General features: G+C 38.0%; 1 protein-coding gene across 12 annotated transcripts in view; it reads right to left on the bottom strand.

The window, feature by feature from the left end:
- Window positions 1-16,563, bottom strand: part of LOC149563505 (transcription factor EMB1444-like) — a 187,038-nt gene that overhangs the window by 86,560 nt on the left and 83,915 nt on the right. For all 12 annotated transcript variants that reach the window (XR_016364075.1, XR_016364072.1, XR_016364073.1 and 9 more), the window contains exon 4: window positions 7,033-7,144. Coding sequence is in view for 8 of the 12 variants with exons in the window: in XM_089826725.1 (XP_089682851.1) it covers window positions 7,033-7,144 (112 nt within the window). In the remaining 4 variants the exon portion in view is untranslated. The remainder of the gene's footprint in view (window positions 1-7,032; window positions 7,145-16,563) is intronic.

Genomic DNA, 16,563 nt, shown 5'->3' with positions numbered 1-16,563 from the left:
TAAATCCTCTGATTCAGATGATTCATCCTTTGAAAGTAGCAGTAGTGATGAGGAGCAGAACAAGGTGCGAGCATTACAGAGAGATATGCTTTATATGATGAAAGAATTTAAGAATTTGAAAAAGAATCCGAACACAATGAAGAGAGAACTGTGGTGTACAGATTGTAAAGAAGATGCCCATACGAAGGGCTCATGCCCGAAGAAACAATTTTGTGACATCTGCCAAGTAGCGGGGCATTCCCTAAAAGAGTGCCCGTTTAAAATGAAAGCAAAAGGACACCAGCAGGTGTTACTAATAGCAATAACAATAGCACAAGCAATGATGCAACTTTGGGTGGATATTGCAATAATAACAGACATGGAAGGGGTGGAAACAAAAACAATAACAACAAAGGCCAGAGTCGAATATAGTATGATACAAGTGGATGGCCGATGATACAGTGTCGGGCATGCAATCTTTGGGGTCACTTCTCTAGGGACAGTCCTACGAAGGAGATGCCACAACTACTATGCAGATGGTGTGGTCCAAGGGACCACGAAGATGCAAAGTGTCCAAAACAAGGGGTAAATCTATTAAGCATTGAAATGTGTGATGAGAAAGTATTGGCAGTTACACGGGAGCAAGCAAGGAAAGCAAAATATCTGGATGCAGAAGAAGAGAAGGAGAGGTTACAAAAAGCACAAATAGAGATAGAAAAGCAGATGAAAGCAAAGAAATCACAAGTCAAAGACATTGTTGAAACTTCAAAAAGGAACTTGGTGGAACAGAGCATGATGAGGCAGATAATGCAAACAGAAGTGCCTATTAAACTAAATGACCTCCTTCTCACGATGCCACAGCTGTGTACAGCTATTATGAATATGACACCGTCCCTTAGAGTGACGAAGGAAGTAAGGGATAGTAAGGGAACAACGGCAGCAGACCCAATGTTATTGGCACTTACAACAGGAAGACACTCGACAGTCGTGGAGATGGGCATTTTGGGTACTGTGCTGATGGATACAATTGTAGACGGAGGATGGGGGTGAATGTGCTGCAAGAAGATATTTGGAAAAAGCTTGGACAACCCACACTATGGCCACCTACTTTCCAGTTACTCACAACAGATCAACATGGGATAAAGTCATTGGGAACTTTGATGGCACAGCCGGTAACAATTGGAAAATAACCATTTTTACTAAATTTTGTGGTTATTCCACCGAAGAGAAGAGGGTACAACGCCATCCTGGGATGGAGGTGGCTGGTGCAAGCAAAGGTAAAGCATGATTGGAAATAGAACACCCTGTCCATGGAGAAAGGAGGCAGGAGATTCATAATTGATTCGCATACACAAATGGTAGGGGAAGAAGCAGCGTCGTTGAACTTAGAAGGCGAAGGCGAGAATGATGACGAAGGAAAAAAGAGGATGGAACCAGATGAAGAAAGGGTGTTGAGATTAGAAGGAGGGTCAACTGCTGACGACCTAAATTCGGTGAACAGACTGCTACACTGGCAAATGGAAGATTATGAGGTCTTTCCAAACTGCAACATGTTGAGTGTGGAGGAAGAAAAAGCAGCTAATGAGTTCCCGAAGGAGTATAGTGAACTAAGGGAAGGAGAAGCGCAAGTGGATGAAACACCGGCCCATATGTTCAATGAAGATAAACTGATGAAGTACGAAAAGCCTACAGTGAAAACAATGAACTTGGGTGATGAGGAAAATCCGAAAAACATTCTAGTAGGAGATGATTGGAACCCAGTGTTGAAGGCGACAGCATTCAAAATAATAATGGAGTACAAGGATGTTTTTTCTTGGACATATAAAGACTTAAAAGGAGTGCCACCGAAGTTATGTGTTCACCGGATACCATTGATCAAAGGTGCAGTACCCGTACGGAAGCGGTCGTACCGAATGAACAAGAACTATGCAGCATGGGCCACGAAAGTTGCACAAAACCGACGAAAGGCATGGCATTATAAGCACTTAAAATTAAACAAATTTCAACAGGACCAGTTAGTATTGAAGTATAACAGACGGAATGAAATAAGACCTGGGAAGTTCAAAGTTAAATGGGTCGGACCATACAAGATACGGGAAGTTGGGTATAACGGAGCAATTAAGTTATGGACGCTGGATGGAAAAGAAATACCAGATACAGTAAATGAATCGAAGTTAAAAATATACCATGAAAGGAATGGTCCCCCACCAAAATAATGTACAATTGAGAAAGAAAAACGACTATAAATAATGTATATATGTATATATGTAAATAAAATGTGTAGTTAAACATAGATTTTAAGTACGAAGTAATAAACTATAGTTTTAAACTGCGAAGTAATAAAGTAATAAAAACAAGAAATAAATTTTGAATATGATGGTGGAACTATAAACATTACAAGCAATAAGAAGTACGGCTTGCCATATGGCCTTAAGACAGAACAAGACATATTAAGATAAAAAGATAAAGCCACCATACGTTAAGATAAAAAGATAAAGACCGTACGGCTAGGTAAAGACATTCTAAAGGTGGTCATCGTACGCTAGAAGATAGAAGGAAGAGATCGTACGGCCAGAGGAAGAGCACAAGAGGAGGAATTGCGAGCTGTACGGCCATAGGAGGAACGCAGGAGGAAGAAAATTGAAGACCATATGACCAAGAATGATAGGATACTGTAGACCGTACAGCCAGTGGAGAGCATCGTACGGCTGAAAAGACATAAGCGTTGGGACCTATATAAAGGCTGTACGAATGGAGGTATTAAAAGCGTGTTGAACAACAGTTGTAAAAAGATTGTCACAGAAGGAGCAAAAGATAAAGACCATACATTAATAGCCAGGAGAGAGCAGAAGCCGGACGACACTTAACCAAGCTGGAGGAACAAACGAGGGTTGTACTACGTACAGTAGGAGAGGGGTGAAGTCTGCACGGTATATACCATACAGTGCATGGAAGCTGCTGTAAATTGAGAGCTGTACAAATGCCATACGTCAAAATAGGAAGGAAGATACATAGCCATACGATGTAAGAAGTTAAATTTCCTTCAAAATAACTAGAAAACTGTACAACGTATTCTGAAAAGAACAGTAGGGAAAGACAAGCATAAAGCCAGGACAAAACAGTAAATTTCGTATAGGAGAAAAACAATTTGTATGGCCAATCAGAGAGAAAGCCAAGCCGTACCATCACACGAGGAGTTGATTCAATAAGGAAGAGGAATTGCTGTCGCCGATTCACAAAGCTTGAGGGAAAGCCATACAAATTCGTACAGAGGAGAAGAATTTCTGTGTGTCAAGGGATAACTGACCCAACCTGGCAAAGGAACAAATTAAGTCTGCAAGAAAGAGGAAGTGGAAGAGCAAAAAAAATAAAAATGACGACAAATAAAAAATGTTCAAAATGAATAAGGTATGATGCCGAAGGGAGGGGAAAGACATAAAAAGGTAGTAAAACACAAGCCGTTGCTAGAAAGAGTGGGATCAGAAGAAAATCACAAAAATGGTGTTTTCTATGGCTTCGAAAGTGCTAATTTGGTCTTTGCAGGGAGGGGCGTTGCCCCTCGACCCCGCTCTGTATCTAGGGCGCTCCCCAAGACCCCGCGGGGGCACTGCCCCTCGAGCCCACTGGGGGCGATGCTCTCTAGACCCCCAGTCGGTGTGGTTATCAGTCATGGGAAGTGTGACTAGTTGATGAGACCTGGAGCTGCTGCAGGCATAGTGTGCCAGAGGTGGAAAGATCAATGGAGCAAGCCTTTCGAGAGGGATGATACGTTTTGAGGCACTTGGAGTAGGTGTTGGATGTGAAGCTATCTTGGTGGATGCATAGAGAGCTCGGGAGGAGCTGATCATCCAGTTGAAGGCAATACAACGACACTTGAATTAGGGTACCCAGGAGTTGGAAGCAGAGAAAGCAACACGGGTGGCTATCAAAGTCAACTTGACTAAGGAGACAGTATTGTGTTAGCAGAGGCTACAGATGCAATGTGGTTTGGAGACCAGTTTGGTGTAGACACGGGACAAATGTGAAAGTGGTGTGACTAAATCAGATCTATCTTATTGTAGTTAGTCAGTTAATGTATTCTGTTTTGTTAATCTCTCTCGAATATTTTGTAATTGTCGTCCAGAGACGACTTTTTCTTTTGGGGGGGATGATGTTGTCGATAAAATGTATAATGTAGCCGACGAGTAGAATAGTATCCGAACGGGCGCGTGACACTTGAGTCGCCCTTTCGGAAAGGTATATGTACACGTCCGAGATGGACTTTGGAAGGATCATTGTAGTCATTGTATTTCGATTGTAATCATTGAGTGCATATATGAATAAAGTATCTGTTCCGCGTTGAATCGTGCTATATTACATGTGTTAAGTTTCTTTGCCCTATACGGTAAACACTCTTTTTTATCTTCGTATTTAACTAATGGAAGTTGATCCCTCAGTTCTATTATTCTCATGAAAGATGCATTTATAGATTCTCCCTTATTCAAGCTTATATGATTCATTTGTCTCTAAAGGGCAAGTGTTTTGCCAGTGTTATTTATTACAATGCATCATTGAGGGCTTTGAACATGCGGTATGTAGTTCCATGTTTTGCTACTATAGGTACTATATGATCTTGGACTGCATCCACTATAATTTTAATGGCCTTCTCATTGTTCTCGGTCCATTGAGTTTTCTCTGGATCATCTTTCGGTTCTTCCTTTTCTTCTTTCACATATGATTCTATTTTGTTCTCTTTTAGCAGCATCATTATTTGAAGCTTCCAAGATACAAAGTTGTCAGCAATTGCAAGAAAGTCTTCAAATCTTATCATGTTTGACATTTTGAAGAATAATATGTAATTGCAATATCAAGGTATAAATCTGATGTCTCAAACTTAATAGCATCTTCCTTACCTATGCTCTGATACCATGTGAACATTTATCAAGTTTATACCAGATTTATAAGAAATGTATATTCTTCTTGCTTTTATGTAATTGATTCAATGTCTGTTTTGATTTGCAGATCAAACTCAATGTGAATGGCTTTATAATTTCACTGTCTTTATATATATAATGCAGAGATGATAATTTCTTCTATGTAACTGTTGATCACACTGTTCAAGGTACTGCTGCTATATCAATCGATTTCCATATGCAGCAAGAATGAATTCATATTCAAATGTATATTCTATGATAGGGTATGGGGGTGAAAGGGCATGACTCTAATTAGAGTCATGACCATTCATCACCGTGCTCTAACATATCTCTTAGCAAATATTAATATGAATCGGTTTCCATAAGCACTGATTAGAATAGCATGCATTGCCCACACATTATCCATACGTAATCAATAATGTATAAGAAGTCAAATAAGGATTCGTGTCTCCAGTCATGCTGATATAATATGAGATGAACTTGAACTTTATACAAATGAAATATAAAAGTGTGAGCATCGGCTACTTTCAGAAATCAGTATCAGAGTAATTTGAATTATCATATTGATGTATATGAACTTGAACTTTATACAAATGAAATATATAAGTGTGAGCATCGGCTACTTTCAGAAATCAGTATCAGAGTAATTTGAATTATCAAATTGATGTATATTGATATGCATATATATCAATTCAGATTCATTACTAACAGAGATTGTCTGACCGAAGCTATATACTTTAACAAAGGTAATATCGTATGTTGCTCAAAGACCCCCATTTTATCTTTGAAGTACACTACAACTTTGAGTTTGCCTAGTACAAGTCATTATCTATACTCTAGTCATTATTCTTTTTGAATATTACTTGATGTATACTTGTCATCTGGGAGACGACTTTTTCTTTCAGGGGGATGTAGTCGGCATAAAATGTGTATTGTTATGTTTGATAATATTGATTATCCATCAATGTATTAATTGGCCATATTAAGTTTCTTATCATTTTCAAAGTTGTCCTATCGGTTGAAAATTGTGTCCCTCTTGGCAACCGCCAGGTCCTTTAAATATGTCTCGCACTGCCAAGGAAAAATGCATGGTATGATTTGGTAAATTATAATCATTGCTAGACTCTCACCTTCTTCTCTATAATGTATTCATGAACTATTAAAGATATATTTAATTCTTATATCTAGTACGCACTACCATCTCTATTATTATTCCATGTATGGAAATTGCCAGTTATGGCAGTATGGATAAACAGTGTTTGACAAAATGTCAAACTGTCAAATAAAGGGCAGATTGACAAGGGGTTCTACCCTAATAACGAATTAACTGAAATGTTAACAATTTTAGGACTATTACAGTTATCAAATGGCTGCAATAATTAGTTATGAATCAGGGAAAAATACAAAACACAATTGAATAAGGGATTCTGTTATTGTTATGCACTCTTGCTGAAACAATTCAGAATGATAGATGCACACAAGAAGGCAGGTCAACAAATGAACTCCAATTATTCACACTTAGTTTGTCATGGAAGGTCACATAAGTACAGAGCATAAAATTGGTTCTTTTCACTACTCTTTCATTCTAAATGTAGCAAAAGTATCAAAAAGTAATATAATTGAATGTGATGTCATAAAAGGCACACCATATATTTCCAAAACACTTCTGCTATGTGCTATGATTCTTAGATAGTATAATTAGCTCTACCCAAAATTTCTGAGGTTATGAGTTCATTCTAGTGATCATAGGATGGTAACTGGTTTATTTAAGTCACAAGACACCTCTTAACACACGTGGGTGTGTGAGGAAAATGGAATGAGAAGCTCAGTTCATGCTATTAATCTTTTTATACAATGCCGACTTCTAACAAAGTAAAACAAACTTATGTGGTCAAATCCAAAAACTTTGTAGTTCTATTAATGTACATGATCCTGACCTTTATAATTATGACAAAACATTTTACTTACATTTTTTCTCTTCTCAAACTAAGAAAACAATATTTTCCCAAAAATAAGATATCTTCATATGATCTGAATTACAATCAAACTAAGAATCCATGAGCATTCAGAATTTTAAGATTTGCAATAGATAATGAAGTAATCAATGCACATCTATCTTACACCGGTATTGGATTCTCACCTCAAGCAGTAAATGGTCATTAAATCCTCCAAAGGGATTTCCTAAACCATCACCATTGTTCTCTACAAAGATCCATTGATGCTTCCCTGTATATGCCACATGTCCAATAATGCTGCAAAGAAATTCCTTACATGTTTTATGTTAATGAATACCAAAAATACATAAATACTTAAAATCACATAGCTAGAGCTCAAATATATGGGTAGCAACTATCAGTATGAGAAGAAATGAGCTGTCCTAGAAAGGAAAGAGACAATAGAAATGTCAATCCATTATGTAAGTCATTGTAAGAGGTCATTGTAGGAAGTGTTTACACGGAAACTAATCAAACAGAGGCTAAGTTTAAGTGTGTCACATAAATCTAGAACTCAGCACAAAAGTAAAAGGCCATTAATATACAATAAGAAACAATATAAGGGCCGTAATAGTTTATACTATTTGTTGTCAAACAAGCTCGCTTCTTGATTCCCACATGACATTCTTGTGATACTTCCAAACAATTAAGAGAAACAGAAGTATGAGACCTATGAAAAATGAAAACCAATGGACATACAGGCTTATTTGCAGATTTTAAACTTTTGGCAGATGAACCAATATGTAGTCATTTTTTAATGAGATTTTTATTTCTTTCTTTATTATCAGTCCATCGCAGTCTAAATTTAAAATGTCTTGCAAAAAATAAAGGACTTTAATAATTCATCTCAAACAGATAAAAAGCACACCAGCAAGAAAAAGAGAAGTTCAAACAACAAGCATTCAATTCTGACCTCTCATACATCCATTTAAAACAACTTAGTTTAGTTATTTCTGCACTACCAACAAAGTTACAGAAATTAATAAAATAGCCCAAAACAAGATTTCTAGCCCATTATGAATACTCCTAGTGTATAAGACATCAATCTTTGTGCAAAATCACATTTTCTCAAGATGTCAGACTTCTGCAAGACGTGTGGAGTGCTCCCATAATGTCTGATTTGAATATAGATGGTACCATGTAATGTCCCCATTTTATTTCTTCCTTGTAGTGTAGTGCAGTTAGCCTATAATTGACCCTTGTAGGATAATTATTGTCGATAGAGGGACTTCTGAGGTAGAGGCTAGGTTATGGGAGGGTCTTGTCTTCTCCATAATTCAGAACATTCCAGTTTGGTCTTCATTTGACTCAAATTGGACTTCATTTGGGCTTAGTTTCATGTACTTACTATTTATGGTAAGTTCGGTGATAATTGAGAGGGACACTTTCTATTTTTGGAAAGTGCATTTGGTCATGTGGGGAAACAATAGGTGTGACTGCTGTTTCAGACAGTATATTAAAAGGATAACTATTTTGAGAGTTATTATTTTAGTGGCTAAATTATTAAATCATTAAATGGCTTGTGATAACATTAAAATTTAACTTTACAATTTCACTTAAGTTGAGGATTGAGTCATCATTGGAAGGAGTGATTGATTCAATCAATTCATGAAAGCCTACGCCAAGGAATTAATTAAAGTATTTGAGATGATTATTATTAGTCCCTGCCTATTTGTAGGCAGGGAACTAATGTTTTCAGCTGCCCCCTCTCAATTAATTTTTATAATGAAAAGTATTTCATTTCTAAAGTTAAAAAGGAGATTTATTTTTAAATTAATTTTTACTCAACAATTTCTTTTTTTTCATTGGTTCATCTTAATTTTCCTGGGGTTTTATATATTTTTTGAATTCAAAAAATGTCACAAAAAATTGCGAGTCTCTAGAAAGATCCACCAAATCTGTGAGTTTATGGAAAGATCCCCCGACTTCTGGATTCTGAATTTAGTCATCCAAAGCCTTTTACCATGAAGCTTCTCTGCCGTCTGGTCATTTATGTCTGTAAATTCTTCACTTTGATAAGAATGGAGGAGAGGTGCTTTTCGCCGGGGTAGTTATCCTAGTTCGCATTTTCATAAACATCAGTACAACTGTATAATGTTCACTCATCCTTCACTTCACATTTTATTTACACAGTGTTTGGAAATACGGAGTTTTAAATTTGCAGCGGGCCAAAAAAATATGCCAAATTGCCAATCTTGTCAGTTATCACAGTTTATTTCGTTATGTACATAGTTTAGCAAGCCGAAAAGAGAGGAACATAACAGGAAGAGTATGAGGAAATATCCTGTGTGAATAACAAGCTAAAAAGATCTGGTGGGCAGCAGGAGTGAGTGAAATAGCAAATTTGACAATAGTAGTTTTGCTGGTGGGGGTTGCTTTCATGTAAGCATTTCCACTTCCTACGCTTCACTGGGCATAGCTCTATTCTCCTCCTACATGTTTCCGCCCTTTTTTTTGAAGGGCAAGCAATCCCCTTCTCTGATGAACATGCCACCGCAGTCTTGAATTTCAAAATCAGGATTCTAAATAAGTGACGGTAAATTAGTCTATAATTATGTGGGTCCATGAGACTTGGAAGCCTGGACTTCGAAATGAACAGACAAGCGCTGCATCATATTGCAAAGAAGTTTGAAATAAAAAATTCTTGAAATCACTGTCTTTTCTTAAAAAATGGCACCGCAATTAATACTTCAACCTCAACTAGAACCAGCGCATTTTACAGCATCTTTTATTTTTGGCTGACATGCATAGCATTAGATGCATCCATAAGGCTGGATAGCCAGTGCTACACTTTTTAACTGGCATGACATTTTCGCTAATTTTGGCAGCCTCAAAACAACATAAATTTTTGAAACAATTTACAACAGCATTATCGATTCAATGGTCTACTCAGCAGTTTCCCATCTCACCTGGAGTTCACATACATCTATAAATTCCACATGTATTCACATCTTTCCACGCTTGGGTTTACCTTCTCAACATTTTATGTGAAAATTCTTAGTTCTGCAATGATGTAGAAGACAAAGTCACAAAGCAATTAAGAGAAATCACTTTTTGCGCATTAAAATCCAATTTAGTGTGAGAAAAAAACTGCATGATAAACTAGACTGTGGTTTGTCGGGATGCTTCCTTGATTTACATTCTTTTTGGTTTTGTTTATTTTATAATAATTATTTGGTTTTTATTTATAAATTTATTTATTAGTTAATAATATAGTTGAAACCAAAAGTAAGTCTTTGCATATCACATTTAGATACAATTGTTATTAAATTTATGTTATATAGATATGTTAGTAAATTACTGTAGACTTTAGAAAATATATGTATGAGATATGTTGCCATTTTTCAATCTAATTTAATTTCTTCTTTTAATAATATGTGTTTTTGCAATCTAAAATTGATCATTTCTTAATTAAATGTTTAAAAGTATTGTCCTATCATATACATTTACTTAATTTCAAATTTGTACATTATTTCAATTTATGTTTTTGTACTTTAAAATCAGAGTGTTAGTATTCTACTATTCTCTTAACATTATTTTCTTCTCTCTTTCCACTACTTTTTTAAATTTATAATGTAGTATTAATCTACTAACTTTACAATTTATTATATAAATTTAGTTAATAATGTCATTATTTAGATTTAGAAAAAACTATAGCATGTTTATTAATCTTTCATTAAAAAACCTCATGACACGCGTTGGCCTTTTTGACATGCAGAAATTGTAATCTTGCCAGCACAAATTGTAATCTTGCCACCGGTTCTCAATTGAAGGAAGATAAACATTTGTATAACATTTTTATTTTCTATTGCATACAAATGCAATCCACAAAAGGCAGTGACTCTAGGTCATCAAGAGCTCTTGTTTTATATTATTTCAAATTCAAATATGCAACCAAAAGCAAAGTTTGCATTTAAGTGAAAAAGTGTATGGAAGAAGCTACTAGCCGTTGGTGTAAACAAGAAGCCTCTTGGCTCAATTTGTTATAAAACATAGATTGATTCATTCTATTGCTTATGCTATTTTGTGAATTTGAAGGCATTAAAGGGTTTGAGAGATTTGTTTCTCAAAGAATTATTAATTATTTTCAGAGGAGTTTGCACTTTGAATTGATTATTCCTTATGCCAATGAAATGTGCTTTTAGTTTGGTTTCAATGCTGCAATTTGAACAAGGGTTTGGGGGAACATTTTGTGCTAGAGATTACTCATATCTCTTTGGTACTTGGATGGCTAGAAGGGCTGATCACAGTTTGAAATTAAGGGCAGAGTTTGAGTGATTCTATGACAGCCACGTTTGGGAAGCAATTGACCCTATCTTGGCAGCATTGGGTCTCTTGGAGGAGTTGCATACTGTTATAGAGGCTGCGTCAATATTGGAGGGTTCAAATTTGGCTATTTTTGGGCCACGTGTCACATGCCAACAATCACATCAACTTCTGGTCTGCATTTGGGTTGCTGCAAATCATCCTGAGGATATCAATGTTATATTTTGCTTTACTAGGTTCCTTAATATTTCTAAAAATAAAGTGTATTGCATCAATTAGATATTTGGCATTGTAAATATTCGCCTACATTCATACAGAGAATAAAGTTCTGTGTGCAAAGTTTGTAATTGAATTTAATTTCTATGCATTGTTATCATTTCAAACTCTGAAAAAAAACAAAAAATCATATATTTCAAAAACCAAATAAATGCAAAACAATCAGTTTCACAAAGCATATCAGAATTCTTCAGCATAAGAGCTAGGTTCTTTAACAGTGGTATCATAGCAGTTTCCTACCATCCTGCGGGTGAGGTTTTTGCATAGAAAAACAGAGGGTTTGTGTAAATGATGGGTAAAATAAGGTCAACAAAATCCATATATGGTCTCATGCCAGAGCTTAAGCGTGCTATACAGGCCTACAATAATGTTCATCAAAACTATAATAGAAATATATTACGGCTGCTACAACACCAAGAGATTTTGGATTCCTAGTTTGTGGAGAAAAAACTAGTTTTAGTTTAAATGACTTTAATCATGAAAAAGAAGCAATTAAAGAAGGCGGATATGGAGGTTGAGCCTTCGCTTAGTGGGGCAACCACTAGTTTGTTTTACAAATAGGATGAGGGAGGTCCTTCCTAGAGTCATGAGGTTATGCCTGATTGGTTAGAGAACAGTTGCATTAAGTCTCAACATTTTCATGAGACAAGAGCTCATAATCATGGGAATGATGATGACATGATAGCTGCCATTGATGGCAGCCCTACATAGACAGACAACATTGTAGTCATTAATGATATAGCATCTTATTTTTATGATAGCAGTCCTAGGTTTGAGCCTATAGAGGGCATTAATGACAAGGCAAGCATGGAGGATGTTGTGGGTATCACTATGAGTTGTGACTCGCATGATGAGAGTATTAGTGTAATGTCCCCATTTTAGTAGGTTCCAATAGCTAGACATGGTCAATTCATCATTGTTGTCGGTAAAATGTATAGCATAGCTGACGGGTAGAGTAGTATCCGAATGGGCGCGTGACGCTTTAGTCACCCCTTCGGAAAGGTATATGTACACGTCCGAGATGGACTTTGGAATCATCGATAGATCATTGTAGTCATTGTAATCAGATTGTAATCTGCAAGTGCATACATGAATAAAGTACCTGTTCTAAATTGAATCGTGTTATACATGTGTTGAACTTCTTACCCTATGCGGTAAACATTTGGCGTCGTTGCCAGACGTACGTGGAACGAAGAAATGATATGAAGATTAATGCCGAATTTGCCAAACAAGGATCGAAACAAGGTAAAAGATAAAAATGAACTAAGTACAGCAAAAGAAATTTTAATTTTAACACAACAAACAGAGTGCAGGCAGAGACTTCAGCAGATTGCCGAGGGGCACCAAAGGGGTGAAGAGGCACAAACGGAGGGAGTGCACTCACCTAGCAGGCTGAGGAGTGCTGAGGAATTGCTGGAAGAAACTCAACAACGCTTGAATTTGGTGGAGGAAACAAGGGAAGAATTCCTTAACCTGTATACACCAAGGGGAGAGTGTCCGAACGGAAGGTAAACAAATCGCATGGCTTGGAGTGCCGAGGGAGCACGAGTGTGGAGTGATCTCTTCATTCCCGATACACTGGACGAATGGATATAGGTGGAGAATAGAATGTCGCTTGAAGACTTTTCACTAGACAACACAGTTGTTGGGAACAAGACTGTTATCCAAAACAACGTGGAAGTCCAGAACAACACGGGAGCACAAAACAGTGCAGAAGTCCAGAACAGCGCAGGAGCATAGAACAGCACAAGAGTCCAGAATAGCGCAGGAGCTCAGAATAGCGCGGGTACACAAGTACCTCAAAATCACCAATGGCTGGCCCTAAAGAAAAGTTACCCAAGTTTCACGGTGATGGTTCAGCAGACCCTGTCAGACATTGTAAAACATGTGAAACCATATGGACGGCAAATGGTGTGACGGATGAGGATGATTGGGTAAGACAATTTCTAGCGACCCTACGAGGTGTGGCGATAGATTGGTTTTTTGACACTAGTCCTCAAAAACTTAATACATGGGAGAATGTTAAAAAAGAATTTATAGCAGAATTCAAATTACTCCGAGATGATAATGAAATAGTGGCAGAAATCTACAACACCAAACAAGGAAAGAATGAGACAGTCCGAACATATGCCAGGCGACTGAAAGAATTGATAATGAGACAGTCCGAACATATGCCAGGCGACTGAAAGAATTGATCGAAAAGATGGAGAGTCAACTAGCGGATGGGTTGAAAAAACGGTGGTTCGTGGAAGGGCTACGACCGGCTCTTAAAAAGAAAATGAAGATTGTACCACCGGCGTCGTACGTCGATGCATATACTCATGCCATGGATTTGGAAAGTGAACAAAAGACAAGTAAGAAGAAGCATAAATCCTTTGATTCAGACGATTCATCCTCGGAAAGTAGTAGTAGTGATGAGGAATCGAACAAGAAGGTGAAAGCGCTATAGAAAGACATGCTTCGGATGATGAAAGAATTCAAAAATTTGAAAAAAATCCGGATACAATAAAAGGAGAACTGTGGTGCACAGATTGCAAGGAGGATGGCCATACGAAGGGTTCATGCCTGAAGAAGCAGTTTTGTGACATCTGCCAGGTGGCGGGGCATTCCTTGAAAGAGTGCCCGTTTAACTTGAAAGGAAAAGGACACCAGCAGGTGTTACTAACGCAGGAAGCGTCGAACAATAGCAACAACGCGGGCAATGATGCAACTTCAGGTGGATATCGAAATAACAATAGACGCAAAAGGGGTGGAAACAATAACAATAACAATGGAGGCCGGGGTAGAATACAATATGATGCGAGTGGACGACCGATGATACAGTGCCGAGCATGTAATCTTTGGGGTCACTTCACGAGGGACTGTACTGCGAAGGAGGCACCACAGCTACTGTGCAGATGGTGTGGTCCAGGGGACCATGAAGATTCAAAATGTCCAAAGCAAGGCGTAAATTTATTAAGTATTGAAACATGTGATGAGAACGTGTTGGCGATCACGAGGGAGCAGGCGAGGAAAGCAAAATATCCGAATGCAGAAGAAGAAAAGGAGAGGTTACAAAAAGCCCAAACAGAGATAGAAAAGCAAATGAGAGCGGAGAAGTCACAAGTAAAAGACACTGCTGAAATTCCGAAAAGAAATTTGGCGGAACAAAACATGGTGAAACAGATAATGCAAACGGAAGTGCCAATTAAATTAAATGATCTTCTCACCATGCCACAGTTGCGTACAGCTATTATAAATATGACACCGTCCCCGAGAGTGACAGAGGAAGCAAAGGATAGTAAGGAAACAACCACGGCAGCAGCAACAGACCTGATGTTACTAACACTTACGACAGGTAGACACCCAGCAGTGGTGGAGATGGGCATTTTGGGTACGGTGCTAACGGATACAATAGTAGATGGAGGATTGGGAGTGAATGTGATGCCGGAAGATCTCTGGATAAAACTTGGACAACCAACACTATGGCCACCCACCTTTTAGTTACTTACAGCAGATCAACATGGGATAAAACCCTTGGGCACTCTGATGGCGCAGCCGGTAACAATTGGGACACAACCATTTTTACTGGATTTTGTAGTCATTCCATTAAAGAGAAGAGGGTACGACACCATCCTGGGACGGGGGTGGCTGGTGCAAGCTAAGGTAAAGCATGATTGGAAAAGGAACACCCTGTTAATGGAGAAAGGAGGTAGGAGATTTATAATCAATTTGCATACACAGATGGTAGGAGAAGAAGCCGCGTCGTCGGACTCAGAAGGTGAAGGTGAGAATGACGACGAAGGGAAAAGAAGGATGGAACCAGGTGATGAAGGGGTGCTGAGATTAGAAGGAGGGTCAACTGATGACGACCTAGATTCAGTAAATAGATTGCTACACTGGCAAATGGAAGACTATAAGGTCTTTCCAAGTTATAATATGTTAAGGGTTGATGAAGATAAGAAAGAAGAAGGAAATGAATGTCCGAAGGAATATAGAGAAGCAGAAGAAGGAAAGGCGGTTACGGCTGAAGCTGAAGGAAAAAACATACAGTATGAACCCCGAAGAAGGAAAGATTCCACCGTACGACTGCGTAGAAAGAAAGTGTTACGTCGAACCACAGATATAGCAGAAAGGTGTCGGCAGCAAGAAAGACATATCATTCGGTCTGCACAGGAAACAAAGAGGAAGGGTTCAATAAAAGTTGCAGCAGTACGGAGTGGAGGTGTCATTGACGGCCAGAAGGGGCAGCCGACAGAGTTCATGGTACCAAGTTTAAGGATAGCGATCGAGAATAAACTAGGCGACATGGAGAGCTTACGGGAGAGACTGTACAATTTGAACAAACTCGATAAGCGGCAGTTGCAGGCGCAGTGGGCCATCGAAGTTACACAAGCAAGGAGGAAGGCGTGGCACGACAAGCACCTAAAATTGAACAACTTTCAACCCAATCAATTGGTACTGAAGTATAATGGACGAAATGAAATAAGGCCTGGAAAATTTAAAGTTAAATGGGTTGGACCATACAAGATACGGGAAGTTGGATATAACAGAGCAATTAAATTGTGGACACTAGACGGAAAAGAAATACTAGATGCCGTAAATGGATCGAAGTTGAAAATATATAGGGAAAGGAAGGATCCTCCGCGGGCAAATAATTGAACGAAGAAAAGATGTCTGTAAATAATGTATATATGTATAATACTAAAGTTGAATATAGTTTTAAAATGTCAAGTGAGAAAATGTAAAAGTACGAAGTGATAAAATGAAGCATAAAGTAAAGGCATTAAGAGGCAAATTTTTAAAGTAATCGGAAGCAGAAGTTTGTTGTACGGCTTTGGCAGAGATTATATAGAAGAGAAGCAAATTAATAAAGTCATAAAATAAGAAGAGTCTGGAGGAAAAGACCGTACGGCCTTAAAAAAGAAAAATGGAGGCAGTTAAATGACCGTACGGCTTAGTTAGATGATCGTACGGCCCAAAAATAACATATGTTAAATAAAATAAAATATTAAATAGGAACACAAGCATGACCGTACGGGCCAGATGACTGTATGGCCTTGAAGCTTTGGTGAGGGGGCAAGCAAGGCCGTACAGAAGATAGAAAGACTGTACCGTACGGAACATAGATAGATCGTATGACCTCCAGCGGAAAA

Source organism: Cupressus sempervirens, chromosome 4 (genome assembly GCF_028749045.1).
Source record: "Cupressus sempervirens isolate cs-2001-9-10 chromosome 4, ASM2874904v1, whole genome shotgun sequence".
Classification (NCBI taxonomy): Eukaryota; Viridiplantae; Streptophyta; class Pinopsida; order Cupressales; family Cupressaceae; genus Cupressus; species Cupressus sempervirens.
Note: the sequence above shows the minus strand (reverse complement) of the source record. Positions and strands in the feature narration are given on the sequence as shown.